General features: G+C 39.2%; 1 protein-coding gene across 2 annotated transcripts in view; it reads left to right on the forward strand.

Annotated features, from left to right (window-relative positions):
• ANXA3 (annexin A3) overlaps window positions 1–26,557 on the forward strand; it is an 80,592-nt gene that overhangs the window by 21,797 nt on the left and 32,238 nt on the right. For both annotated transcript variants that reach the window (XM_089676226.1, XM_089676235.1), the window contains exons 4-6: window positions 2,597–2,691; window positions 4,900–5,013; window positions 15,978–16,068. In XM_089676226.1, the coding sequence (XP_089532352.1) occupies window positions 2,597–2,691; window positions 4,900–5,013; window positions 15,978–16,068 (300 nt within the window). The remainder of the gene's footprint in view (window positions 1–2,596; window positions 2,692–4,899; window positions 5,014–15,977; window positions 16,069–26,557) is intronic.

Genomic DNA, 26,557 nt, shown 5'->3' on the forward strand with positions numbered 1-26,557 from the left:
GGCGCCCGCTCCCCTCCCTCCTCTCGGGCGGCCGCCCCAAAAGTCAGGACTCTGCAGCTAGCCCAGCAATGGGCAAACTACGGAGCGTGGCAAACAATGGCTGTCAGGATGTAGGCGGGGCAGCGTGACTAACTCCTCTCCTTTCCATATCGGGGGATGAATTACTATGGGGGACGAATTACTATGGGGGATGAATTACTATATGGGGGATGTATTTTCAGTTTTAAAAATGTGGCTCTCAAAATAAATTTCAATCGTGGTTTTGGCGAGATTTGGCTCAGTTGAAAAAAAAAGTTTGCCCACCACTGCACTAGTACTACATCAAGGAGAATGAGGTCCCTGTGGATTAGTTGTCCTGTATGGACAGCCTAAACATGTCAGATATAAAAGTCTTCTTTCTGGAGAGATGAGAAAGATATGAGACTTGGAGGCAATCCAAACCTTTATCTAAAACATTAAAGAATATGTAAACTCAACATTTCCTGTTACTGATATGTGCCTGCTGTACCATGCATTTGTATGAAAAAGTATCCCGTTCTTTGTATTGGTTCCTTTGTGTGAAATCCCTGGTCTTCCTGCTGGTCCCTCTGTTCACACTATGCAGGAGAACACACTGTGGTCGGTTCTCTATCTGTGCTGGGAGCTAATCCAATGATCAGACTTCTGCCCACACATTTCTCCCCAGCCCCTGCACAGCCATTCACTGTGAAGATTAGTGTTCTGCTGTTTCTCCTCCACTAGCTCCTTATGCAGCTGAGAACAGGGAGCATGTGATCACTTATAAACAGGAAAAACTGTATTTATAATTTTTTTTTTATAACTACATTGGGTGTAAACAAGAACAATTTCCTCTTTAAAATCGATTTTTTTTTCTTTTGCAGCCTGAAATGAAAACAGTGTTTTGTTTTTTTTTGTTTTTTTTTTTATTTCAGCTGTATCTACTCAGTGCAACTTATAACATCCAAGTGAAAGATATAACACCAACATGTCAGGAAAAAATAAAACAAATTCAAAAACAGAATCCTCAAGTTGGAAAAAGGATCACACCCTCCTAAAATTTACTTAAATCTCAATTGAACACAAAGCCATTTGACTTTCAACCGTGATCAGCTGTGGTAATTTTGATTAGCTCTGCATGAAAAGAGCTTTCCTGGAGCATTTCAATTCCTGGTAATGCAACTGAAGCAAACAATCAACTATGGGTGGCAAGGCACTATTAAAAGATTGTGGACAGGCACAAGTCAGGAGATGGATACAAACAAAAATGCAAAGGCTTTATCAATGCCTAATAAGCACAGTGAAGTCTATTATTAAGAAGAGGTAACGCAGACCCTTCAAACTGGATGAAATCGCCAAGAGGAAACTGGTCAGAGAGGATACCAGGAGGCCTACGGCAACTCTGAAGCAGTTGCAGGAATTTCTGACAGAGTATTCATTGTGTGCATGTGACAACAATATCACAAATTATCCACATATGTGGCTTTTATGGAAGAGTTGCAAGAAAAAAATACCACTCCTCAAGAAGGCCACATGCAGTCATGAATAAGCTTTGTCAAAATGCACCTTGAAGATATGTAAAAAGGTGTTATGGTGAGATGAGACTAAAATTGAATTATTTGGCCTCAACACGAAACGATATGTCTGGGGAAAATCCAATACAGCTCACCATCCAAATAACACCATTCATACAGTAAAGTATGGAGCTGGTAATATCCTGTTATGGGGTGTTTCTCTGCAACAGGGACTGGAGCACTTGTCAGGATAGAATGAAAAATAGGTGGGGCAAAATACTGGAAAATTCTTACAGAAAATCTGCTGCCCTCTGCCAGAAAATTATCAACGAGAAGAAGGTTTACCTTCCAACATGACAGTAACCCAAAGCACACAGCAAAAATGAGCACACAGCAGTTGAAGGAGAGAAAGGTGAATGCCCTTGCATGGCCTAGTCAGAGCCCAGATTTAAATCCCAATGAAAATATGTGGACTGACTTGACTACAGTCCACAAACCATCACCATCAAATTTAACTGAATTTGAGCAGTTCTGCAAAGAAGAGTGTGCAAATATTGCAAAGTTAGTAGAAACATAACCCAACAGACTAATGACTGGAATTAAAGCAAAACGTGGTTCAACAAATACTGACACAAGCAGATGATCCTTTTTCCAACTCCGTGATTCTGTGTTTGATTTTTTTTTTCTGACATGTTGGTGTTTTATCTTTCACTTTGATGTTATAAGTTGCACTGAGTAAACACAGCTGGATAAAACAAAAACTGTGTCTGTCTTCATTTCATGCTGCAAATCAACACAATTTCATTATTTTAAATGGGGGTGATTCTTTTCTATACCGACTGTATACACAAATGCTTTGCCTTTCATTTATATTTTAAGCAGGAGCCATTTCAGATATATTTTGAAAAAAGAGGTTTTAGTACCTTTTTAAGTCACAATGTGAGCAGCATTTAGAGAGACTGGTTTAATAAAGGATATGCATTATTGACTTGCTATTGAATTAGTTGTCAGAAACTAGGAGATTCTAACTTAGATCACCTGTATAAACCACAATGGTGGTACATTTCTGATTCTGTTTTACTCAGGAACTGATGAAGATTCCTTAATCAACATACTGACACAACGATCCAATGCACAGAGACGGCTAATTGCAAAAGAATATGAGGCAGCCTGTGGAAAGGTATTTTTCAGATATGTTAATTCTTAATTTAAGAATTTCAGAAAAATGTGTTTGTGAAGATCTGTATGAAAGTGGATAATCTTTTCATGTGAACCTCCTGTACACCAAAAGCGTACTTGTGTCTTGGGCTTGCCACACACATTAAGATTGCTGTCATTCAGGAAAAGCCAGTTGGTAACCCCATCCATGCTAAATAACATGGATGGAGGAATCTTCCCTACCTGCTATTGGATTCTCATAGCTGGTACCTATAGCTGTCAGCGACTGTGTTTGTTTGATGAGCTGCAGTCACTGTTTATCTGAGAATTGTTCACCTGGCTCCTTCAATTTTTCAGATTGAAATTTCTTGAGCTGGGTGATGCTGAGAGGACCACCCACAGCTTGAATTTTTTTCTGATTCAGTAGAATCAGCCAAAATTCAAACCATGTATGGGCTAGCATTACATTTTACGCTGTGAGGTTTCCAGGGCTTGTCCACTGCAACAATGCAATGCTGCAGTCTTGCATATTGTCAGACCTTTTTATGAAACTATTAGGCATATTTTATCATTTTTTTATTTTTGGGTTGTTTGAGACCAGTTTAAACCAAGTCAGATAATGCCTTCATTTTAAAGTGTTACTAAACCCACAACAGTAAATTCAGTCTTTATGCAGTAGAACATGCTTGTTGTACTCACTGTGAACCCTAAGGGGTTAATCCTCTGCATTGTGTAAAAAGGCTGTTTGATACTGTCTTCTCTGATTCTCCCCTTCTTCTACTGGCCCCCGATCCATCTGCTGGTTGTACAGAGCTATAGGAGTCACTCTAAACATGCTCATTTTAGTGTGTATTGCTAGAGAGGTTTCTTTTCCTTTGGAAGGGTGCATGTGATTAGCACTCTCCAGTCAGAGGGTCAGGGGTTATATAGCCTCATAGGACAGTCAGAACAGAATGAAAACTCCTCATACAAGCTTTAACCAGTGCTCAGCTGGACACTGATAGAAGTCGCAAGAGGCTTATTCCTTCTGCAGGGGAATAAGTTGAATTCCATAAAACACAGAGTATAATTATGTTACAGAGAATTTTGGAACTTTTATGCAAATTATCTTGGTGTCTATGTACATCAGAAACAGGCTATTATATTGTGTTTTGTAAGAGACTTGTGTGAATAAATCATTTTATTTCATAATCTGGTCCATACTCGCCCAGATCTTGTTTATGTTCCTAAATTTTGTTTGGCTAAAAATTTAACTCAGAATAATTAAGTCAGTTAAATTATTTTTATAAATGTTTTATATTTGGATGCACTTTTTGCTGACTAAATTAATTTTCCAGGTGTTCCTTGGCATAACAATATAAAACTGATTTCTAGATCAATAAATATAGACATTTATTACCAAGATAACCAATGGATCTTGAATTTAGGCCACAGTTCATAAAGTATGGTATAGGAGCTTGTGCACAGGATATTTTGTTGTATATTTGATTGTGTTAAATCACAAATTACCAGTAATAATAAGATTCAAACTCCATGTTGGTTTAAAAAAAGACCTGATATTTAGTTAAGACATATTAGGCTGTCCGTATACCATGTTCAGACAATTCCTGATAAACCAGCCAAAATTCACAATGTGGGCGGCCCTGTTGGCCACCTTTTTGCTCAGCATCCTTCAAATGAAAAATTGAAGGAGCCAGATGGAAAATTGTTGGTCAAACAGTGGCCCTTTCTGATTGGAAGCAGTCACTGTTAAGTTATTCAGATAACTGCTGTACTGTGGCTATCAGGATACAACCGTTGGCAGAGAGCTACCTCCATCCACTCTGTATAGAGAGATACCTTGATCGTTATGGTTACCTGTAGATATTGTCTGCCATTAAAATTGATTGCTGCTCAAAACAACCACTGGAATCTAATTTACTTCATCCTATGGTAAAGTAAAAAAAAAAAAAGATGCTTTAGCTGGCCAACAACTAATAGATTTTTTTGATCAGCCTGAGGGGCCATTCCAATTGTCCTGTGGCATAAGAAGGTTTAGGTGCACTGACTTGTAACTACTTATGATGCATCAAGGTACTTTAAAAAAAAACAAAAAAAAAACCATTGATTTGTGAATGTGAGATTGCAGTCTAATATCTATTACCTGTTTTATTAGTTTGCAGTGTAGTTTGACTGAAATTAGCTAGTAACCATAACATGTTCTACTTTTTTTTTTTTTTTTTTTATTAAGGAATTAAAAGATGATTTGAAAAGTGACTTATCTGGCAATTTGGAACATCTTCTGGTCTCCCTCACACTGCCTCCTGCTGTGTTTGATGCCAAACAACTAAAGAAAGCAATGAAGGTATACTGCAGATAGCAAACACTACAACACAACCTAGATGCATTCAGTTTTTGTGATGTTGCTGTTTTCTTAGGTCCATTTTTTTTATATTTCAGCTTTTTATAGTATCATGGTTTTTGGTACCAAAGGCAGCCTTGTGCATAGGGTTGATAAATGTTCCTAACTGACATTATGTATAGTGTTTGTATAGTTGTATGAGATGGTTGCAAACGAAAACAATGGACGGTGGGCAGGAGAAATTGGTGACAGATGTGTGACAAATTCTCATCCTGCCTGCTTTATCACACATTGCTTTCTCATATCAAAGTGATTGGTTTACCTATCCTTCTGGACTGAAAATCAATTCTAAATCATTTTTTAACTCTGCATTGCTACATAAATGTACAAATGGAGATGGTGGAAATGACCTTGTAAATTCATACACAGTGGATATAAAAAGTCTACACACCCCTGTTAGGTTTCTGTGATATAAAAAAAATGAGACCAAAATAAATTATTTCAGAACTTTTCCACCTTTTAATGTGACATATAAACTGTACGACTCAAATAAAAAACAAACTGAAATCTTTAGGGGGGGAGTAAACATAAAAAACTAAAATAATGTGCTTGCATAAGTAAGCACACCCTCTTATTACTAAGGATGTAGCTGTGTTCACAATTGAGCAGTTACATTCAAAATCATGTTAGATAGGAGTCAGTACACACCTGCTATCATTTAAAGTGCCTCTGATTAATCCCAAGTAAAGTTCAGCTGTTTTAGTAAGTAAGTATTGTAATTTTTTTAGTCGCATCCTACAGCAAAAGCCATTGTCCACAGAGCGCTTCCAAAGCATCAGAGGGATCTCATTGTTAAAAGGTATCAGGAGAAGGGTACAAAATAATTTCCAAGGCATTAGATATACCTTGGAACAGAGTGAAGACAGTCATCAAGTGGAGAAAATATGGTGCAACAGCAATATCAAGAACTGGAAGTCCCTCCAAAATTGATGAAAAGACGAGAAGAAAACTGGTCTGGGAGGCTGCCAAGAGGCCTACAGCAACATTAAAGGAGCTGCAGGAATATCTGGCAAGTACTGGCTGTGTGGTACATGTGACAACAATCTCCCGTATGCTTCTTATGTGTGGGCTATGGGGTAGAGTGGCAAGACGGAAGCCTTTTCTTAAGAAGAAAAACATCCAAGTCCGGCTACATTTTGCAAAAACACATCTGAAGTCTCCCAGAAGCATGTGGGAAAATGTGTCATGGTCTGATGAAACCAAGGTTGAACTTTTTGGTCAGAATTCCAAAAGATATGTTTGGCGCAAAAACAACACTGCACATCACCAAAAGAACACCATACCCACAGTGAAGCATGGTGGTGGCAGTATCATGCTTTGGGGCTGTTTTTTCTTCAGCTGGAACTGGGGCCTTAGTCAAGGTAGAAGGAATTATGAGCAGTTCCAAATACCAGTCAATATTGGCACAAAACCTTCAGGCTTCTGCTAGAAAGCTGAACATGAAGCATGCCAACAACCCAAAGCATACATCCAATCAACAATGGAATGGCTTCACCAGAAGATTAACATTTGGGAATGAATATACAAAAAATCCCCCTGCGCTCCACAGAACCTAGTGATCAAAAGTAAGCTGCTATCACCTATTCTTTATACCTCCAGATATGTGCAAACAAATAATATAAATGATGAAGCGCTCAATTTATATCCTTCAAAATTAAAAAATAATCAATCTACAAAAATCTAGTGCAAAATCCCCCACATAAATTATACACCCCCTAGTGGTCAATAGTGATATTCAACAGAATGACACTTAAACTGTGCAAAGTGATAAGTATTATACAAAATAAAATGCAAGATCAAAATTCAAAATTATTAGTGATGCCACACTGTGTAAAATAATAAAAGTGTTCAATACACTGTGGTAATGCTTTCACTCCATGCTGCAATTGTGCTCTTCGTGACTCTTGAAGTGACTCCCCTCATAAATAGCCAAAGTGCCCCCTCACCTTCAACATTCGACCCTTGTGGGTCACAAGGCTTTATATATATAATATATATCTGCCAGGATATTGATACTCCACTGCCTCCACCGACTTAAATCAAGATCCTCCTCCAAGCAATGGGTTCCTCTCAAATACCTTCCCTCACAATACGGGATCAAAACAGGGCGCATATGCAAGAGAAGAACAGACCTCCGTAGTGCAACACTATTTTAATGCACTCAAGGTTAAAATGACAAAAACACACTCACATGTCCTCCAACAGAGAGAAGCAATTTCCCATGTGCTATGGGTATACTCAGGTGTACGAAGATGGCGTCCGAACCCGGAACCACGTCACCCCTATGACCGGAAATACGTCGACGCGTTGCGCCACGATCACGTGGCTTCTTCAGAATGCCGCATTGGATGACAGGACTCCCTTTTAAGCTCTTGGAATAATTTACAAGGGGCGTGTATAATCTCCATTTTCTTGGAGCCCGATCTACACAGGACAGCCGTATGCCGCCGCTACTCCCCCTGGTTCTCCCATTATACCTTCTCTGCTTAAACTGATTACATTTACTCCTCAAACATAAATTACTTTATTTCAACAAATCGGTTTATATAAAATATTAAAATTATATTTAATTATAAACTATATATAAGTATAAAAATGAAAAGGGGGGAAAAAAAAAAAATTTAATTAATAGATGTATAAATATATATATGTAACTAGGGGATTAATAGATATATGTATAACATATATCCATATAACATATATCCACTTGTAGATTGATTATTTTTTAATTTTGAAGGATATAAGTTGAGCGCTTCATCATTTTATATTATTTGTTTGCACATATCTGGAGGTATAAAGAATAGGTGATAGCAGCTTACTTTTGATCACTAGGTTCTGTGGAGCGCAGGGGGATTTTTTGTATATTTATTTCTGTCTAGTTGTACCAATTTACCTCCCGCAGCAAACATGGATGTATTTGGGTTTTTAGAAAATAGGACCATTAATTTAGAAGATGTATTTAATAAGGATGGAGTCAGTAAAAATGGAGATTTGGATACTCTCTTTAGAAAATTGGGCCACCTAATGGAGAAAAAGGTTACCACATGGGGGGATATGGCCACTCATGAAAAATACCTAAAAGATAGGTTGGTCCCCAGAAGATTAAGATGGGATGTTCTCATTAGTGATGGGCTCACGGATACAGATTCTGTGGAAGAATTTTTACTTAAGAGAAAACAGAAAAAAAAATGAGGAACTTGGAAATGCAAATAGAGGATATAGGAAACAAATAGAACCATTTAAAGACACCCCACAAATGGTAAATTTGACTAAAAGATTAAGTAAAGACCTTGAAAAAGTTGATACGGAAGTGAAATTTAGGAAAATGAAAAAATATCACAGGGATATTTAATGATTTTAATGATTTTTCCAAAAATTCAGTATTTAAGTGGCAATCCTCAGCTCCCAACCCAGATGTAGGATCCACTAATTCTACACCAGTTAAGTCTGTAGTGGTGAATAAAGCTCCCACTCCACATGTGGCATATAAGGAACCAGAGAGGGGTATCTATAATGAGAATCAGCAATATAATTCGCAATCTTATCCTACTCCTAATAATGGGTGGAGACCTGTGAAGAGAGGTGGACCATATAATGGACCACCAGGGAGAGGTAAAAGAGGGAGACCATATTACCAACCGTATAGATCTAATCAGTCTAGGTCAGATTATCAACAACCGAAGAACTATTACCCACAACAAGGGATGAATTATCAACCATACTATGAGAGAAGCCCTAGGAATGGGGATTGGTATCCACCTAGGTATGATAATCAGGGTCCCGTCCCAACTCAAAATAGGTTTGAACCTTTAAATTATTATCCCAGTAGAGATTTTTTAGAGAGGGGCAAAGGAGAGAAGAGTCCAATACCAGGGAAACAGAAAAGCCCAGGAAGAGAAGGGGCTGCAGAGGAAGTAAAAAAACAAAAGGAAAAGAGATCAGTAGGGGAAGGGATCTTTAATATTCGTGGGACCTCGCTTTCAAGAGAAGAAATTATGGTCCTTGACAAAGGTCTAAAATTTGCACCCCCTAAGAATATGGATAAGTTCAGTACGTATATAGATACGCAAAAATATATCGGGAAATTAAATCTGAAGAAATATTTTTTAGGGCTCACAGGAGCCAAGGATAGTGCTTTTAAGAATTCTAATGATAAATTTACCCATACCTCATTGAAGAATAAATCTGTTTTTAATCCTCAAATTTGTAGTAATAACCAAGTGGAAGTTTTTAAAAAAATGGTTAATAAAGATTTAGAGAATCTAAATATTCCGAGTAAGAAGGGTAACCGTGGATTCCAAATAGGTATGAATAAATTGATTAAAAGGAAAGATATAGTAGTAAGACCGGCAGATAAGGGAGGAGGGATCGTTGTACTCTCTAAGGATTACTATTGTAGTGAATTGCAGGCGCAGTTGGATGATGTGAACACATATCAGAAATTACTAAAGGACCCCACAAGGATATACAAAAAGGAATTGGAACAACTAATTAAAATAGGTGAAAAGAAGAAAATACTAAATAGTAAAGAGGGTAGATATTTGGTACCGGAATGTTGCCGTATACCTGTAATTTATACAATTCCTAAGATGCATAAAAATTCTGTGAATCCACCGGGGAGACCAATCGTCAATGGGATCCAATCGGTATTGGCCAGATTAGGCCAATATATAGATACTTTTTTACAACCATTGGTCCAGAATACGGTATCATATTTGAGGGATACCAAACATCTAATTCAACTTTTGGAAGCAGAAAAAGGGAGTTCTGATATAATACTGGCCAGTGCCGATGTATCCTCGTTATATACGATTATTAACCATGAAGACGCACTAGAAGCTACGGGGTGGGGTCTTAGGGAATTAAGCAACCTCAATTGGACACAGAGAAGATTCATTACACAATGTCTTGATTTCAGCCTAAGCCACAATTATTTTTGGTATGATAAAGTTTTTTACAGACAGATTAGGGGTGTAGCTATGGGAGCTCGTTTTGCCCCGAGTGTGGCAAATTTGTTCATGGCCCACTGGGAGCAAGAATCAGTATACAAAGATAAACCTGTTGAACTGGCAATGTATAAGCGATATATAGATGATGTATTCATCATATGGAAAGGAGATGAAACAAAATTAATGGACTTTTTAAAACAATTAAATAATAATAAGAAGAATATAAAGTTTATATGGAAATGCAGTAATCAATCCATTCAATTTTTGGATTTGGATATTCGAGTGCAAGGGGAAACTATTAGTACTAAAACGTATTTTAAAGAAGTTGATAAGAATGGCTACATTCCGATAGAGAGTTGCCATTTTCCCCCTTGGTTACTCAACATCCCAAAGGGCCAGTTCATCAGGTTGAAAAGGAACTGTACATATAAAGATGATTATGATACTCAGGCTAGGATTTTGGAAAAAAGGTTTATATCTAAAGGATATATGGTGTCGGATCTTGAGAAAAATAAATTGGAGGTGGCTAATATAGATAGAGAGAAACTTATTGCAAATAAAGTAGAAAATAGAGATAAGAAGATGGTTGATCAAGTAGCGGTCATTTTGGATTTTAACCACTTGCCTACCAGGCACTTATACCCCCTTCCTTACCAGGCCAATTTTCAGCTTTCAGCGCTGCCGCACTTTGATTGACAATTGCGCGGTCATGCAACATTGTACCCATATGAAATTTTGATCATTTTTTTCTCACAAATAGAGCTTTCTTTTGGTGGTATTTAATCGCCACTGGGCGCTTTACTTTTTGCGCTATAAATTAAAAAAAGTGCAAAAAATTTGAAAAAAAAAAAAAAGTTTATTTGTTTCTTTTATAAAATTTTTCAAACAGGTATTTTTTCTCCTTCACTGATTTGCGTTGATGAGGCGGCACTGATGGGCACTGATAGGCGGCACTGATGGGCACTGATAGGCAGCACTAAAGGGCACTGATAGGCAGTACTAATGAGGTGGCACGGATAGGCGGCACTGATAGACAGCACTAATTAGGGGTCACGGATAGGCGGCACTGATAGGCGGCACTGATAGGTGACACTGATGATGGGTACTGATAGACGGCACTGACTGGCATCACTTCTGGGCACTGACTGGCGGCACTGACTGGCACAACCCCTGGGCACTGACTGGTGGCACTGACTGGCAGCACTGGTGGACGGCACTGGTGGGTGGCACTGGTGGACAGCACTGGTGGGTGGCACTGGTGGGCACAGGTGGGTGGCGCTGGTGGGCACAGGTGGGTGGGCACATGTGGGTGGCACTGCTGGGCACATGTAGGTGGCACTGCTGGGCACAGGTAGGTGGCACTGCAGAGTGGCACAGGTGGGGGCACTGCTGGGCACAGGTGGGGGCACCGCTGGGAATGGGTGGGCGGGGCTAGTGGGCGCACAGCTGATCGGAACTTGCGGGGGTCACTGCTGGGCACCGATCATCAGGGCACTGATCATCAGTGCCCTGATGATCGGTGCCGATCCCCGCTCTGACAACTGCCGGTTCTCGGCAGTACTTTCCTCACGATCTGACAGCGTGAGGAAAGTGCAGCCGAGAACCGGCACTTGCATTTTCCTGTGATCAGCGTGTCATTGGACACCGCTGATCACGTGGTAAAAGGCCGGTGGGATCGGCCTTTCACCACATCTCGTGATCAGCTGTGTCCGTAGGACACAGCGATCACGGAGATCGCCGGGTGCGCGCCCCCTGGGGCGCGCAGGAGAGCGCGTTCTGGGAGGACGTCATATGACGTCCACTCAGAACTGGCCGGCCGCGGTGAAGCCGTCATTCGGCTATGCGCGGTCGGCAAGTGGTTAATTTACAATATAAAAAGATCCAAAACATTTTTAAGAAACATTGGCCAATTTTAAAGATGGACCCCATATTAGGTAATCTATTGCCAGAACAGCCCAAGTTTATTTACAGAAGAGCTCCTACATTGAGGAATAAAATAATGAGGAATGTATTGGATCCACCGAGGGTGAATAGAGAAAATACCCTGTTTAGTGTTACCGGTTTTTTTCCCTGTAAAAAATGCAGTGTCTGTAAAGCTACAAAAGGGCAGAATCAAAAAAGGAATGCATTTATATCTAAGAGCAATGGGAGGTCATTTGAAATCAAAGATTTTATTACGTGTAAAACTGAAGGGGTTGTCTATGTTCTAGAGTGCAACTGTGGTCTGCAGTTTGTGGGACGCACTAAAAGAGCTTTGTGGGTTAGATTGAGAGAACATGTGAAAAATATACAAAAGGGTAACCCAAAACACAGCGCTCCAAACATTTCGCCAGTCATCATGGGAATGACCCCTCGGGATTGAGATTCTGGGGGGTGGAACGATATAAAAAACATTGGAGAGGGAGCCATAAGGTGAGAACAATAAGTCAGGCAGAGTCGAAATGGATTTTTCTTATGCAAACGCTGACACCTAGAGGTTTAAATATTGAATTTGACCTTAACTGCTTCATTAATGATTTTTAATACTGCTTGGTTTAATTTATAATGTTTAATGTAAAAATTGGTGGCGTATAATGGTTTAGGTATGTATTTATTTATGTAAACATGTGGTATGGGTACTACACAGGAGTTTCATTGGAATAGGTTTTTTTAAATTTTATTTAATTAATTTTAATTAATATTTCTTCAAATTTTATAATATGTTTTAATATAATCACAATACATATAATTAATTTTTAAATAAAAAATATTTTTTATGGAATGGGGTAGCTTCAATAAATTTATATAGGGGAGCGGAGTTAATTTTAGTGGATATATGTTATACATATATCTATTAATCCCCTAGTTACATATATATATTTATACATCTATTAATTAAATTTTTTTTTTTTTCCCCTTTTCATTTTTATACTTGTATATAGTGTATAATTAAATATAATTTTAATATTTTATATAAACCGATTTGTTGAAATAAAGTAATTTATGTTTGAGGAGTAAATGTAATCAGTTTAAGCAGAGAAGGTATAATGGGAGAACCAGGGGGAGTAGCAGCGGCATACGGCTGTCCTGTGTAGATCGGGCTCCAAGAAAATGGAGATTATACACGCCCCTTGTAAATTATTCCAAGAGCTTAAAAGGGAGTCCTGTCATCCAATGCGGCATCCTGAAGAAGCCACGTGATCGTGGCGCAACGCGTCGACGTATTTCCGGTCATAGGGGTGACGTGGTTCCGGGTTCGGACGCCATCTTCGTACACCTGAGTATACCCATAGCACATGGGAAATTGCTTCTCTCTGTTGGAGGACATGTGAGTGTGTTTTTGTCATTTTAACCTTGAGTGCATTAAAATAGTGTTGCACTACGGAGGTCTGTTCTTCTCTTGCATATGCGCCCTGTTTTGATCCCGTATTGTGAGGGAAGGTATTTGAGAGGAACCCATTGCTTGGAGGAGGATCTTGATTTAAGTCGGTGGAGGCAGTGGAGTATCAATATCCTGGCAGATATATATTATATATATAAAGCCTTGTGACCCACAAGGGTCGAATGTTGAAGGTGAGGGGGCACTTTGGCTATTTATGAGGGGAGTCACTTCAAGAGTCACGAAGAGCACAATTGCAGCATGGAGTGAAAGCATTACCACAGTGTATTGAACACTTTTATTATTTTACACAGTGTGGCATCACTAATAATTTTGAATTTTGATCTTGCATTTTATTTTGTATAATACTTATCACTTTGCACAGTTTAAGTGTCATTCTGTTGAATATCACTATTGACCACTAGGGGGTGTATAATTTATGTGGGGGATTTTGCACTAGATTTTTGTAGATTGATTATTTTTTAATTTTGAAGGATATAAGTTGAGCGCTTCATCATTTTATATTAACATTTGGGAATGGCCCAGCTAGAGCCCAGACCTGAAATATTGCCAAGTCAAGATGTGCCATGCTGATAGACTCAGACTCATACCCCAAAAGACTGAGTGCTGTAATAAAATCAAAAGGTGCTTCAACAAAGTATTCATTTTAAGGGTGTGCACACTTATGCAACCATATTATTTTAGTTTTAGTGGTGCGTAGACTTTATATCCACTGTAGGCAGTAAAATGTAATTAAAGTTGTACATGCTGTCAATTTTACTTCAGGGTTTGTTCAATAATGCACTGCACAAATATTTAATTTATTTATGCATAAAAAAAAATGCAGTACATACCCATGTTTTGTCTCTTGTCTTCATTATCAGACTGTTTTACAGTTTGTTGTGCTGTGATACTTTGACCATTACACAAATTAATTTATTGTTTTTAGAAAGTTAAAATGAAAAGGACAAAACATTTTGAAAGAAATATTTACAGGGCTTTCTGTTAGAATACATATGCTGGGTCAGTACAAACACCCCACAATGACCATTTTTGTGCCAGTCATGGAGCTCGAGAATGGGGCACTTTATACTTCCTGTGCAGGTCATTTCCAGAAGGAGGAAGAGGTGAATGGGTACTGGTCACATACAGTGAGGGTATGCAGATGAGGAGGTTAATTTGTAGATGGGCAAAAAAAAGGGATGTGAAGGGTAATCTGTAGGTTTACATAGATACAATAGAGATCAGATGTGTAGGAGAGAAGTGGGCCATGAAAGGGTTAAAAAAAAAAAAAAAAATCTCCCTCAGTGAAAAATTAATACTTGGTTTAGCAACTGCTGCTAAATCATTCATTTCTCATTCGGAAATGCAATTCCTCTACTTCCTTTGTTAGAAAAGGAGGGAACAACACTGTTTTGTATATATTTTTCATTGCTGTGATTGGTCATCACAACAATTACAGGATACAGAGCTATTGGAATGGGCTCTGTACACAGTGCCTGTGTACCAAACTATCCAATGACCGCAAGGTACACAGCCATTAACAAGTGCATTGACCACCTAAGGGTTGTTTATGCAACAGCTCTGCCAAAATACCTGTCCACCAATCTGCCATTTAATAACATACAGTGGTAGAAAAGCAATCTAAAATGCCACAAATACAAAAGAATACCTATAGATCGTGCTAGCAATGTCTTTGTTGTACTAAAATCCCTAGCAGTGTTGTCATTCTTGCCTGCGTTTTCCCCTGTTGGATTGCAGAACACCTCCCCCTTATGTTATGAAATAGAGAGGGGGTGTTCTGTAGTCCAGCAGAGAGAACTTTGGCAAGGCTGTCGGTACTGATAGATATTTCAGTGCAGCAAAGGCGATGTTCTGTCCGCTCACTGTAGGACATTAGGAACTTACAGGATTTCTGGCAGAATTAACAGGCATTTTTCTGGAGACAAAACATAGGAAAATAGAAAACGCGTGTGTTGCAGAGATGTACTGAATATTTTTTCCAGACATACACTTTAAGTACAATGCATGCTTTTGATTGTTCTGTCTGCTCTGCACTGGTGAGAGATGAAGCCTGGATGGCTGTGGTAGGTTGCTCTAATTTCTCTATGTACTCTTGTAATTCATTTTAAAGTGCAGAATTGTTAGGAACTTGTTGGTGTTATATTGTTGCTATTGGCTGTCTACCCATCCGCTGTCAAAATCACCAGTATGCTAAGCTTCCCAAGTAAGACCACCTTCGAGGCTCAAGAAGCTCACACAAGATTGTTTTCCACTGTATACATGCTAAAGTCGTGTACACACTACAGAAAAGCACTGGATGTTGCAACATTATATCGGATACATTAGAAGAGGTGTCTTGATTGCCATTCTTTCCCTATTACGGGCAGAATCCATGGAATTTGCTTATCTTATCCCCATTTTCCTCCCTGAGCCAAATATTCTGTTTGTTTACCTGTCAGTGGACAGGAGTGCCTGAGGGTAGCTTGATCAAATCTGCAATGCAAGTGCTTTTTGTTTATTTACTTTATCAATATGCTGTACAAGCTTGGGCTTTCTTATAAACTTGCTGTACATTTACTTTCTCTTCTGAATTCCAGGGAACAGGGACAACTGAAAGTATCTTAATTGAAATCTTCGCATCTAGAACCAGCAAACAAATGAAAGAAGTTGGAGATGCTTTTTACACCGGTATGTTATACAGTAGTTTTGGCTGCTTGTTTGCTTTATTTTCTTTAAAGGGTGCAGGCATACAGGTTTTTTTTTTTTTTTTTTTTTTTTTTCCCCAATGATCATGGATCCATGTGTTCTTATTGAGGACCTGAAAGCTGCCATTTGCTGGTTTCAACACTAATCTGGAAGGAGAATGTGCATATTGCCCTTCCTGGCACCCAGTATGTTATACGCTATATTGCCAAAAGTATTGGGATACCCCTCCAAATCATTGGATTCGGGTGTTTCAATCGTCTCCATGGTGTCACAGGTGTATAAAATCAATCATCTAGGCATGCAGACTGTTTCTACAAACATTTGTGAAAGAATGGGTCGCTCTCAGGAGCTCAGTGAGCTCAAACATGGTACAGGGATAGGTCACCACCTGTGCAATAAGTCCATTTGTGAAATTTCCTTGCTACTAAATATAGAACTGTTAGTGGTATTATTACAAAGTGGAAGCAACTGGGAAAAACAGCAACTCAGTCACAAAGTGGTAGGTCACATAAAATGACAGAGCGAGGTCAGCGCATGCTGAAGCGCACAGTGCGTTTGAAGTCGCCAACTGTCTGAGTCAAAGCTAAAGACCTTCAGATTAGCACAACAACAGTGCGTAGACAGCTTCATGGAATGGGTTTCCGTGGCCGAGCAGCTACATCACTAAGTGCAATGCAAAGCATTGGATGCAGTGGTGTAAAGCACACTGCCAGTAGACTCTAGAGCAGTGGATATGTGTTCTCTGGAGTGACGAATCACGCTTCTCTGTCTGGCAATCCCATGGACGTGTCTGGGTTTGGTGTGAACTGTAACAGTTTGGTGAACTGTACTTGCCTGACTGCATTGTGCCAAGTGTAAAGTTTGGGGGAGGGGGGATTATGGTGTGAGGTTGTTTCTCAGGGGTTCAAGCTTGGCCCTTTAGTTCCAGTGAAGGGAACTTTTAAGGTGTCAGCATACCAACACATTTTGGACAATTTCATGATCCCAACTTTGTGGGAACAGTTTGGGGATGGCCCCTTCCTGTTCCAACATGACTGCGCACCAGTTCATAAAGCAAGGTTCATAAAGAATGGATGAGCGAGTTTGGGGTGGAGGAACTTGACGGGCCTGCACAGCGTCCTGACCTCAACTCGATAGAACACCTTTGGGATGAATTAGAGTGGAGACTGTGAGCCAGGCCTTCTCATCCGACATCAGTGCCTGACCTCACAAATACACTTCTGGAAGAATGGTCAAACATTCCCATAGACACACTCCTAAACCTTGTGGACAGCCTTCCCAGAAGAATTGAAACTGTTATAGGTGCAAAGGGTGGGCCAACTCAATATTGAACCCTATGGACAAAGACTGGGATGCCATTAAAGTTCATGTACATGTAAAGGCAGGCGTCCCAATACTTTTTGGTAATATAGTGTAGGTCAGTGACTCTGGTATTGAAGCAAGGAAAAAGGTGGCAACCCCAGAAAATGTACCTTCAAAAATAGGTCATCAGTTGCACTTATATTTATATTGATTCCTTTTAAAGAATGATTATGGTGCTTTTTAACAACTTCCTTATAATTTTGCAAGTTAACCTCCCTGGCTCGGGGTAAAGTTTCAGCACCACAAGCGGTAACCCCGAGCTATACTCGGGAATACACTGCAGCGTTGCTGTGGGATCCGTTCTGCATTTACCTTGTCCTGCGCTCCCACTACTTCCCCCTGCAGTGTCCCTGGCAATGTCCTCTGGCCGATGCCGGCAACTGTCTTCCGGGTTCCAGTCCCTGCGACGTCAGGACGTATGAGGACAAAATGTGACATTCACTAAACACACTAAAATCACATAGTAAAACATTACTGTATCAAACCATTTCACGTACATTTTGTCCCTACTGCTTTGTCCTGTCCCCTGCCTGCATTTTTACCGTTCTTTCTGCCTGGGAACTGAGAAATGTCCATAGCGTCCAAAAAGCGTCCCTTTAGGTCAAAAGCGGTTTTAAACCAGCTAGAGAACAGCAATAGTAAATTAGAACCACTTGCAGCATTGAGTTATAATGATTTGTGGGGAAATTCATCATCAGACACTGAAAATGATTTTGCGACCTTTGCTCAGTGATGTGCAAACTTGGCGCTATATTTCAAATTTCAGTGTTTTCGGTTTGATTATATTAATTAAATGTATTATATTTTATGATTTTTTTATTAAATTCTAATTTATGATTTCGTGTTTCAAATTTTAACATACCCGGGATGTTTACTAGACTCTTGTTCGGACAGATTTCAGTGAGTTATTCCTAAAAATTACAGGCCTACAATAAAAAAACTTCATATTTCCATGCAAAAAAAATGTACCACTTTGAGCACAGAAATACTGACTTAATCAGACCGCTAGGGAGGTTAAAATCAGTTCAACAAACAGGATGGACGGCCATTCAGTCCTGAGAATGGAAGTATTTTGCTGTGTGGGTTTACAAGCTTGTTTACCCTACTGTTCTGTTGTCAGAGTACTGTGAAGGTCACCACTTTGCTTCTACCAAGTTTCTGTCCCTCTGTAATCCACTATTTTCTGCTGGCGGTCACTTTGATGGAGTGTCTTTACTAAGGCACAGACACAACTGCTGCATGTTATACCCCACTAGCAGTAGTAGTGTTTTTGTTTTGTTTTTTTTTTTTTGTTTTTTTAAGGCAGCAGCAGCCCTTCTCCTGTTACTATTTTGATCGCTAATTTGTATTAGCAGAGCTGGATCATCCACAAAACAACGCAGGTAGGAGATGTCCAGGGGACTCCGATACAACCTTCACGCTCATGCATGAACCAGGGGGATAGTACAATTAGTCAAAGCTTTTACTACATAGCGTGTTAATGCTTTATATTTTAACTGTAATCTTTCCAATAGTGCCCCAGCTCTAGAGATGTTTAGATTAAATGTCAGTTTCTGTTGTCTGTGAGGCTGATCATGGACAGGCACACTGTATTGCTAAGAGTGAGAGCATCTGCCTATCTTTGTTCACATACTAGGAGAATTGAGACTTTCCACAGTCTTCACTTGGATTCATTCAGTGTGTTGATGTGGCAAATACAGCCAAAGCTTGTTTTTCTGTTCCCCATAGAAAAGCGAATGGCTTTTAGGTTACAATAAGGTCTTCCAACATGCTGGAAGATCTGTAGTAATATGAACTTCGAGTGCTGGTTAACATATATAATTTAATTCAACATTATATCGTACACTGAGAACAGAAAAAAAGGGGGTGAGGAAAAGGTTGAAAATGACATGTTTTATTCACATTTAAGCCCCATATTTCAAATTGACTCAGAATCATGAAAACTTTTAACCAACTAAATAAAAAATGTATACTACCCCTGGTGGCCCAATGATGAATATTTCGTAGCACTTCTTTTGGACACAAACATATTCACTAATATAGCAATCTCCATAACCAGAGCCAAAAACTGCTTATTATGCACCATAAGGCCAAATTATGAAGAAAAATAATAACTTACATTTTTGCAGGAAAAAAAAATGTGCATTGCACCTGCAGTCAGTGGATCACTGGTGCAATGCCAGGCTCCTGCACTCTTCCTCCAGCGTCCTACCTGTACTGAGGTACGGACTTTCTGTTGCAGAGCTGGAGGAAGTATCAATAGACTACAAGTTTAGTGATCACACTCATGTTCCATTGAAACTACAAGATCTGCCAGAAATCACCTGCTTCTCTCCTCCTTATTTGTTCCTCAGCAATAAAGGGAGATAGGAGACATAGTGCTTTATCCTTAAAACAATGTGTTTTATTCCAAAACCAATCTCTATTACACTCACATTTTAAGATAAGATAAAATTGCTAGATAACAATAAATCCTCTGTCAGCTGCTTAGGCATGTACTTGCCGTCTAATCTCTTCTGGTGCCGAGTGATGTCATAGTCCCACCCCTACCTGTTAAGCCATAGGTCACGTGGCTTCATCAGGGGGTTGTGATGGCTATCACAGGGAGGGATTAATCCCTGCAGGGATATCCAGCTAACTAGGGGCTAGCCGTGTTATCCATAGGAAGAACCACATATCCATGGTATACAACTATTCTGGCAGGTTCCAGGTTGTGTGAACCACAAGCGTGTGTAGCATATTTTTTAGGCATAGAAGGAGGTGAGCGCACAATTTTACTGGTTGGAGGATCACGGAAAGTCACCATTTGATGATGTATAAGTCACTACGTCACTATTGTTGGATCACTTATTGATTGATGGGACTATTTTTCAGAGTAAAATAATAACCACATTTTTTATTTTGAAAATTTTTTTTTATTTACTTAGATCATGGTCACTGTAATTGTTTTATAAAAAAATTGTTTATGGTATGTGTTTATCACAAATTACAAGTATATATTTATTTATTTTAAGGTATTAAGGAGCGCTACATTTCTAAATGTATTATTCGATTGCACAGTTTGAGTTATGTGTTAAATGTTGGCGATCCATAGAAACACTTTGAGTTTATAGTTTGGCTTGCCAGTCATATATATTTTTACAGCTTCCAGGTTTTATTGTCAAAGCTTAATTGAAGTTAGAAGCCTATTGGCTACCATGTACAGCTGCATCACATTCAAAGTGCTCCAGTTTTTTTTATTTTGTATAATCGCATTTTATTAACGTTTTCAAACAAACATACGAAGGTCTGAGGACATCAAGAAAATTACAATCATATAACATCTATGTCTGTACATCAGCAAAATGGTTCTATAGGTACAGTCTGCAAGCTGGGCAGAGTCGTACAATACATCCAAATTATTCCTAGTTAACCAAAAATTCACACCTCCTCCAGTATTCTGTAATGGCATACACCATGTCAATGACCTCTGGAATAGAGATATCAGACAATAATAGAAAAGAAAACTCACAAAAGCAAAAAGAAAAGAAAAAAAGTGTTTTAACAGACTTTCAGTATTCAGAAAGTCACATATGCTTCAGCCAAAGCATTCTTATATTCCTATAAACAATCTTGGAGGTATTTCACCTAACCGTACCTGAATACTAACTAGCAATCTCCAAATGTAAGAGCCAGAGGAGAGAGGGAAAGAACAGCCCTCCACGTCCCTAAGATTTTACATTTTGCAGTAAATTGTGAGAATAATAGATCCACCCTGCCCATATGTCTTTAAACTGTTCCAGTGTATAACTGGAAGCATGGACCCATCTTTCAGCCATAGTCTGAAACACCTCCCTCCTCCAATCAGCAAGAGTAGGGCAGATTGTTTCCAAAATCGTGGAATTAAATATTTAGCTGCACTAAGTAAGTGTAAGTGTGGGGTCTGAGTGCTCCAGTTTTAGTAAATCTCCCCCATTGTGTCTGAAGGTGAATATTATGAAGTCAGTAAAGCCCTCTGTTATAAGCGGTGGTAGTGCACATTTTGTATTTGGTTGATCCCCTATGCCCAAATGTTTCTCACCTGTCACACATAACACCTGGAACAGTTATAGTACTGGCAACTCTTTGATTATCTGTGGCCCAACACTTTGCAGAATTAAAGATGTCTGCAGCTCCCTATTACTGCATTGTTCTTGTGGTGGTTTATGTAAGGATATATATTATTTATAAAGGGCGTGTCCCTTTCCCTTAGATGAAATATTACAGTGCCTCCAGCCGTTAAAATACGGCAAATATTTAGTGAACCAATAATTTGGACACCTTGATAATTTGATCACCACTTATTATTATACCTTGAATTCTTTTAGCCAATATGATTTCGTACCATACACACAAAATTTGCCTTATAATAGATAAATATAAAAATTTATTTATGTACAAAAATTATATATATATTAACACAAAACGCAAAAGACTGGTGATAAATGAATATTGGTACACACAATCAAAAACATATCCTACCAATGTAAGACACAATAATAAGGTTTCTAACTAATTACATCAATATCACAATTTTTAAATGATCTGATTATTTATTAAATTTATTAATAATTAATAATTTCGAGTATCTCAAAGGTTATATTCTCACAAGCCGTGGCCATAGGATTGCAAGAAGCTAGCCCTTGATATTTTATACTCTTGATTATTAATATTCAATAAATTATGAAATATGGGAAAAAAATTATAATATGGCAACAAACAATTTTTAACAGTAAAACAGGATCTCTCTACATATATCTAACTACCCAATATTGTTGTGATACACTAAGGTAATTTTATGATTCCACACAACAGAGAAAATAGGTAATACAAAATCAAATAAACAATCTCACCGCACCCGGCATTCAGACTAGGCAACTCTCCCGTGGATTTAGCTGGCAGTGGAACGCCTTTAGAAATGATATTATAGGGCAAGTGATAGCTATTCAGTATGGGAGAATGTAGGAAGTTATAAGGATAGAGGTTTAGAAATTTAGTTAAAGTTTTAGGAAGTTTGAAAGTATGGAAGAGTAGTTATTCAGAATCAGGTTTTTCTTCAGTCAGGTTTTCTTTTGCTGAGGTCTTTTCTTTTGATGAGTTTTTTCTTGATGAGGTTTTTTTTTTTTTAAAGGTGCATGGGCTTTTTATATCCACTAATCCATTGTTCTAAGATACCTTCCCACCAGGCTTCCTGATTGGCTAGTTGAGAAATGTGTGTACATAAGCTATTTCTCACCTGCCCGCCAGGTGGCGGTCATGTATCATAGAACAATTTGAGTATTTGAGATGACTCATACCTCGGGTGGAATCTTAAGGTAATTTCAGGGATCAAATATACGTCTTTTTCCAGATATAAGTGATCATACCTATAATATTCTAAATAGGGACCATGGAATATAGGTGTATATTCAGTTATTCCTTCTTAAAATACCATCCTGTTTGTTTCCTGATAAGACATGTAACTAATGCTAGTTTATAATACATCTTACTTTCCATCATCTCAATACTCAAGTTAGTGATATATAGTTCCCATTGCTGAATATTTAGTGGTGTGTAAAACCTATCCTTTATAACATCTCATTTATAATATGTTTTTGTAGTATATCTTTGTAATTATATACAGTCAATTTTTAGACTTAAATGTCCTGAATTTCACTTCTTTGTTTTAGAACCAACATTTTCTATGTGTAGGGAAAAACTCTGTTTGCCTGGCTCTTGTATTGGAATCACGGTAAACAACTGTTAATGCTTTCACCCTTGGTGGACAATAGTATATTGTGATAGTTTCAGAGGTCTGTTGGTTTATCACACTCTCTACAAGGTTTGGGTAAGCTCTCAGACAATCAGTCTGGTTCCTCTATTGTCATGTCCAGACCTTGTATATGTTTACCTGCTTATTGAAGTCTGAATAATGGTGTTTGACCACCTGTAGAACTTCAAAATAGTATTGTCTCTAGGAGGAAAAAAAAAATCCCTTCACCCACCGTCTACATCTCTCCAGCCAGATGGTCATTCGACTTTCCAACCAAGACAAATTAACCCTTAACATCCGGCTATGCTGACTTGATGTTATATAGGATTATGTCTTGATAAAATTATGTTTTTGAGACATAATTTCAAAAGCCCACAACAAATCCCCCTTTTTTTGGGGGTACAGGCACGTGTAGATGGGTGTCTGTGTTGCAAAACATGAGTGGGACTTTTGGCTAGAGTGATCGTTCGTCTTCTCCGGTGAAGTGAATGAAATACAAAAAAAAAATTTTTTTTTTTTTTTTAATAATAAAATGGCAGCGGTGATGCTGGTTGGTCCTCAACTTGACTCGGCGTCTTTAGATGGACACTTCTGATGACGATCCTGGTCTTGTGATGAGGCCGGCCTGGCCTGGCACATCCACCTTGGGGTCCATGGGTCCTCCGCACGACAGGTCTCTTAGACGGTCTCCTAGGCGGGTCTTTTCCTCTGGACTGGCCCTTGGTGGCCTGGGACATCAGGTTATCGTCTCCGGATCGATCTCTGGCATCTGGTCTTTCCCACAGGACATTATAGCTTCCTTCTAGGGTCTGGTCATTGACACCTCCGATCGCCGGTCTGGTCATTGTCTGGGCCTTCCTTTCTAAATTATTAAAATGAACAGTTTAAGTATTGGATATACATAAAATTATATTACTGGATCCTGTAAGGAACAAGATGAATTATATGTTTAAAGGAAATTTAATAATGATCTCAATATCTCCAGATAGGAACTGGTGGGTTAGTCTTCCAACAACTGCAATTGAGACTTTGGATGGCAAGCACGTAATTGGTTGATGTGCACCCATCTATCACTGATTTCACCATACCGGGTAACCTGCAATTTATATGCGACCGGAGAGATTTTATCAATGATAGAGAACGGACCTTTCCAAGATGGAAGGAATTTCCGTTCCTTGATCTGGTCTCTTGCAAAGTTGTATAGATAGACTTTGTCACCAATCTCATATTCCTTCTTGGAGGTTTTGAGATCATAGTATGTCTTAGCACTAGTTGCAGCTCTTTCCAAATTTCGCTGGGCAAAGGCAAAAGCATATTGCAGATGTTTACGTAAATCCTCTATGTACTGGTGTGTGGTGGTGGCATTGATCAAATTTTGATCTGTAGTGCGATACAATAAGTACTGGGGCAGTACCATCCGTCTACCTGTCATCAGTTCAAAAGATGACATTTTTGTAACTGTATTCGGAGTAGCCCTCAACGCCATCAGGACCAGCGGGAGTTTGACATCCCAATCCTTGCCTGTTTCCTTAACAAATTTCTTAAGGACGTTAACGATGGTCTGATTGTATCGTTCTACCCCACCACTAGAGGCTGGCCGATAGGCAATATGCAATTTCCTTTTAACCCCCAAAATTTTCCACAATTTGGCCATCACTTCGCTAGTGAAGTGCGATCCTCTATCAGACTCTATCCTCTGTGGTAGACCAAAACGTGAAAATACATGATTTATTAGCAATGCAGCACATGTCTTGGAGCTATTATTTGGTGCTGGTATACATTCGACATACTTGGTGAATAAACATGTAACTGTTAACATATACCGATTTCCTCGTGAAGATTTTGTTACGGGCCCAATAAAATCCATTTGAAGGTCTGACCAAGGCATACATATCCCCCTCTTCTGGAGAGGTGCTCTGTGAGTTGGCTTGGTAGGTTGAAATTGGGGACATATTAGGCAACCTTGGCAGTACTCCTTCACATCACGTAACATATGAGGCCAGTAGGCATAATCCCGCAGGATCTCATACGTGATCTTCTCTCCACGATGACCGGAAGTGGGAGCATCATGGGCATGCTGTAGCATCAAACCTCTAAATTTAAGTGGGACGACCCATTGTTGTACGCCACCCTTTGAGGTTCGTATCAACAATCCCTGGTATAAAGAGAATTGGGATTTGGATTTCATTAAGATACGTAAATCCTCCTTCCCACTACATACTTCCTTATTTATGGGATTTTGGTTGGGATCTTCTATATGACTATAAAACAAGCCAATTATTGGGTCTTCTTTTTGGGCAGTAATTAAATCCTCACTAGGAGAATCGTGACTCCACTGTATTGTATTCGGATCACCAGCTGTTCTGGCCTGTTGCCTGGTGACAGCTTCAACCTGTACGGTACCTAAAAATTGATCAATGTCTAACAGTTCACCGGTGATTGCCCCTTCCTTGGCTAAAGAATCGGCCAGATCGTTCCCTTCTTTCTCGGCACCTAGAACCTTGGAGTGGCCTTTGGTCTTCTTGAAGTGCAGGGTGAGATCATTGGACCTTACCAGTTCATCGATGTGACAAAAGAGCTTACCATGTTTCACGGGTTTGTGATTACTCTTTTTCATGTTATTTCGCTTCCAGCTAGGGAAATACTCCACAAAACTATTCCTGACATAATTGGAATCGGTTATGATGGCACACTCTTTAATGTTGAACTCTATAGCCATCTCAACTGCTCTAAGAATTGCAGTAAGTTCAGCAACCTGACTGCTTTTTGGTCCAAGTTTGTATCCCACAGAAATTGGGGTGACACCTTGGGTCCAAACGATTCCAATACCTGCCACTAGTTGGAGCTGTTCCCCATCCTTGTGATGAAAAGCACAACCATCCACATATACACACGGCAGCTGTTTACAGTATTCTTCATCATAAACCTTGTAGGGAGAGAACAGTTGTTCTTCCAGAAAGTCAGTGTCCGGGGCCTCCATAGCAGGCGTAGTTGCGGAACAATCATGGAGCTCGGCTAGGCCCTGGGCTACTGGACTTTCCTTGTTCTGTTTGTACCGAATTTCAAGAGGCCACCCTTGCAAAGACAAAGTCCAAGTAGTGATGCGGCTATTAGACACATTTCCTCCCTTGATACGTTCACTCTTTAAATACTGTAAAGGCTGGTGTGCCGTTTCAACAATGATTCTCTCTCCCTGAATGTAACTGCGGAAATTCTGTAATGCCCACACGGTGGACAATAGAGCTTTTTCACAGTCACTGAACTTTACTTCAACCGGGGACAAAGTTTTACTGGCATAGGCAATCACCTTACTGACATCATCACGTTTCTGGTAAAGAA

The sequence above is a fragment of the Staurois parvus genome, unplaced genomic scaffold (assembly GCF_062004578.1).
Source record: "Staurois parvus isolate SC_StPar_1 unplaced genomic scaffold, SC_StPar_1.0 ptg000013l, whole genome shotgun sequence".
Taxonomy (NCBI): Eukaryota; Metazoa; Chordata; class Amphibia; order Anura; family Ranidae; genus Staurois; species Staurois parvus.